Source organism: Dryas octopetala, chromosome 1 (assembly GCF_963921425.1).
Source record: "Dryas octopetala chromosome 1, drDryOcto1.1, whole genome shotgun sequence".
NCBI classification, from domain to species: Eukaryota; Viridiplantae; Streptophyta; class Magnoliopsida; order Rosales; family Rosaceae; genus Dryas; species Dryas octopetala.
The window spans coordinates 1,121,733-1,125,412 of record NC_141366.1 but is presented as its reverse complement, the minus strand read 5'-3'; the positions used below and the strand labels follow the sequence as shown (position 1 = coordinate 1,125,412).

At 33.7% G+C, this 3,680-nt stretch overlaps 1 protein-coding gene across 1 annotated transcript; it reads left to right on the top strand.

Annotated features, from left to right (window-relative positions):
• The first annotated feature begins 2,226 nt into the window (after positions 1–2,226).
• Positions 2,227–3,453, top strand: LOC147296122 (uncharacterized). The gene is made up of 3 exons (XM_086228703.1): positions 2,227–2,516; positions 2,660–2,757; positions 3,377–3,453. The coding sequence occupies exons 1-3, from the start codon at positions 2,227–2,229 to the stop codon at positions 3,451–3,453; spliced, it is 465 nt and encodes a 154-aa protein (XP_086084829.1).
• The last annotated feature ends 227 nt before the right edge of the window (positions 3,454–3,680 follow it).

Genomic DNA, 3,680 nt, shown 5'->3' with positions numbered 1-3,680 from the left:
TCCACATGAAAATGTAAAAAAAGCCATATAAAAGTTCAAACGTGTATGCCTATATACATGAAGCTAGAAGTTTGATCACCTTCATAAAGCAGCATTCTAAAACAAGGTAATCTCTGCCTATTTAGATAAAGAAACCCACCAGACTAATAAGGTAGTTAAATGGAAATATCAGTATACCACTCATTTCCCAAAAAAGGAAAAAAAACAAATAAATAGATTGGTGGCAGATACATTTGATTGATTTCCTAGCATATATATGATATACATTGATTACATCTATAATGTTCTCGGAGTGCCATTAACCATCACGTACAATATGGTAATGTCAGCACCTTTTATGCTTTCAAAACTATTGTATAGACATTCTTATTCTGAGAAAATCAGTGAATTAAATAAACTATAAAAAGAATGCTCTAATTAATAGCCCAATCCCAACAAGCTAGCTACCAAAGGATCAAGCAGAATTCGACTTCCCCTTGTGCATGTCTCTATGAGACAATCACATTATTAATCACATCTCTCTACACTTCAAAAATTATATGCAATTATAAATTATTTACTCTGAACTTGAAGACAATAATATACAGATATGTCCAATTATAACAATAGTGTATTGTAGTGGCAATTCCAAAACCAATTGGATATTACTATCTCGATGCATGATATCCAAACAACAATTTGATGCACACGTGAGCCGTTGGTGTCTAATGGAATGGCCACGACAGTGCTGAGTTATATACATTGCATATATATACAAAATCCCTATTAAGGTCATAGGCCATGGACCATAACAAAACATGCGCGTATATAGTTGATTATAGCTAGCTAGCAGATATTTGGTGCATTGCATGCTTCTAATAAATTAATAATTAATTACTAATTATTATTATATAAAAATAGCTAATTAATTAATTAATGAGGGCCAGTTGCATAGTCTCGACAAGCCCTCGTAAGTTATGGGAACTTCTCAATATCGATAGCAAGTAAAAGATAAAAGATTACAAATATCATGTTATGTTATATTGAACAAATGGGATATCAATAAGGCATGTGCATGACATTGTCTTGTTTTCTGCAATCTAAGGAGGAGCATATAATAACCATATATTTAAAATAAATTAGGAATATAATTATTAAGCAATTTATATTAGTATATATATTCTAGGCTCTTGATAAATAATCAAGGATCCTAGATTGGAGGGAGTAAGAAATCTTCTCAAATTTGACTTTCTCCATCGATTCATTCAACCGGGTAGATATAATTTTATTTTAATTTCTGAAGAAGTGACCATAATCATTAAAACCCAACTAAGAACATGCATGATACTTCTATTTCACATCATAAATGAAATCAAAAGGAGAAGATAAATGTTATAAAACTGTACGTATTATGAACCAAGAAATGCACCAATTAACCTTTCATGTTATGAATTGACAATTATCTCTTTCACACTCTCTTAATTAGCATCTAAATTTTTATCCAATTGTTTTATGGGCCTTGAAATAGGGACTTAAGTGTGAGAGATTGCTGTACCCAACAATTAATTGGACCCATAATCTAGAGTGGGCGGAAATTGGGCCCTTTTCCAAACTTCTTCAGTTACTTAAGAATGACTGGACTGGGGTCTCTTGGCCCATATCAGTTTGTTGGTAGCTTTTGGGCTTCAGCCCATCTAACATTATTAATTACCCTTTCAAAGAAAAAAAAAAAAAAAACAAACAAACATGATTAGTTACAACTTACAATGAAAAACTAACTGTACGATATATAACTATAGTATGGTTTGCAAGTTTGACATCTATATCGATCATGTCGCAGTTCATTTTTGCATATATAACTATATATAGTTATATACACCAATGTATACGTTTTAAATCGTTTTAATCCAGGACTTAACTTAAGAACCAACAGTTAGAGAGGACTGTTATCATTAATATATATATATATATATATATACCTCTCCATGCAACCCATTTCAAACGCCAAACCGCCAAACCTTCTCTTTCCTTCACATATTTAGCTAGCTTTCTGTCTTTTGCATTCACTACTCTCAATTCCAAAGTCAGACACCAAAAAGCCCGAGGTTCAGATTCGAATTCTCATTTCAGTTTGATTAAAATAAAAAATAAAAAAATAAAATGCCAAAACCCTAATTTTATTTGCCAAGAAAATATTTACCCCTACATTGAAGGTCATAATTAAAATCCCAACCAACACCACAATATATGCCAGGGAAACGCGTACGATTGGTTCGTTCCTCCTGCAGCATTGACAACATGACCATGCTCAACCAGCCAATCTCACCACCGGAACGGCAGATGCAGGTGAAGCCACCGAGTTGTCTTCCGATCATTCCCAAGGCAAAGACGAATGTGTCACAATCGGGGATTCTTACATTATGGTCCCCAAAGATGAAGATGGACAGTTGTGATCAAGGGCTTTCTGGTAATTTTCTCAATATATGTAACTACTGCAAGAAGAACATGGGACATGAAGATGATATTTATATGTACAGGTAATTTTTCTGTGTTTGGTTGCTGAGAAAAATTAAAATCAGGGAGAAGCGAGAAAAAATATTTTTCCATGTAATGCACATTAATTTCTCCCTCATGATTAAGATGTGTATTCATAATGCATGGTATGTCATATGTATTGCAGTTCGCTGCAGGCATTTTGTAGCTCAGAGTGCCGTGACAGACAGATTGTTGTGGAGAAACCGGTGATTACAAAAATGGCGGCGGCAGCATCAGCATGGAGTACTACTAATCATCATAATTATATTCATGGCGTCGTCCATTCATCCACGACAGAAATAACAACAATCACTTCTTCGCATACTAGCATCATCATCATCAACAATCTCATGCCTCGCTGACCCATCAGTACTCTTCAACAAATTAATCAACAATTCATGTTTAATTAATTCATTTGCATGCAGGGTTGTCCCTCTTTTGGGATGACCCTGCATTTTTTGCATGGAATGAATGGGCATTTGTTTGCTTTAATTAATTTCTCAATTTCTACTCTTCATAGTTTTGTTTTGTTTTTTTTTTTTGTGGTCAAACTCTTCATAGTGCATATAAGTATATAACTCATTATAACAAAGCAATAAAGCATAATCGCTAGGCATATTGCTTAAATATATGGGCCCTTTGGGCTTTTGTCAAAGAAGCCCATTGAACGAAGTGAAGCTATTCTTTTTCAAACTTTGTATGGGCTGAAAATGCTAAAAAACATCTTTAACCCCAATTCGCCCAACGGCCGGAGCACATTACCTGCAATAGGCTAGAATACAAAACCCCATACATATATTAGAATGAAAAGAAACATAGGATTTTGACAATGTCACAACTTTTGGAGCATATTTATTTCAAGATCAACGCGTAATTAATCATGTTGAAGTCTTCATGAACTTTAAATATCTAAAATTAAAAAGTCTTCATGAACTTTAGACTTGATTATTTTTTTATTTTAAGAATCATTTCTGCAGTTTGGAAAGGAATTTCCCCCTTTCATGCGGATTCTATATATAACGTAGAGCTTGACTGACTTGATATATACACAATACACTTATCTATCACCAATTCATTGATGACAATGTCTAAGCTTGGACTCATCGGCATGGGACTCAAAATTCTACACATTTTATACTTAACAATATATTCACGAAAGCAACATT

Coding starts and splice junctions, on each gene's coding strand:
- LOC147296122 (XM_086228703.1), top strand. CDS start 2,227: ATGCCAGGGAAACGCGTACGATTGGTTCGTTCCTCCTGCAGCATTGAC. Junction 2,517..2,659: donor GATGATATTTATATGTACAG/GTAATTTTTCTG, acceptor TATGTATTGCAG/TTCGCTGCAGGCATTTTGTA. Junction 2,758..3,376: donor GGCGGCAGCATCAGCATGGA/GTACTACTAATC, acceptor ATTTATTTCAAG/ATCAACGCGTAATTAATCAT.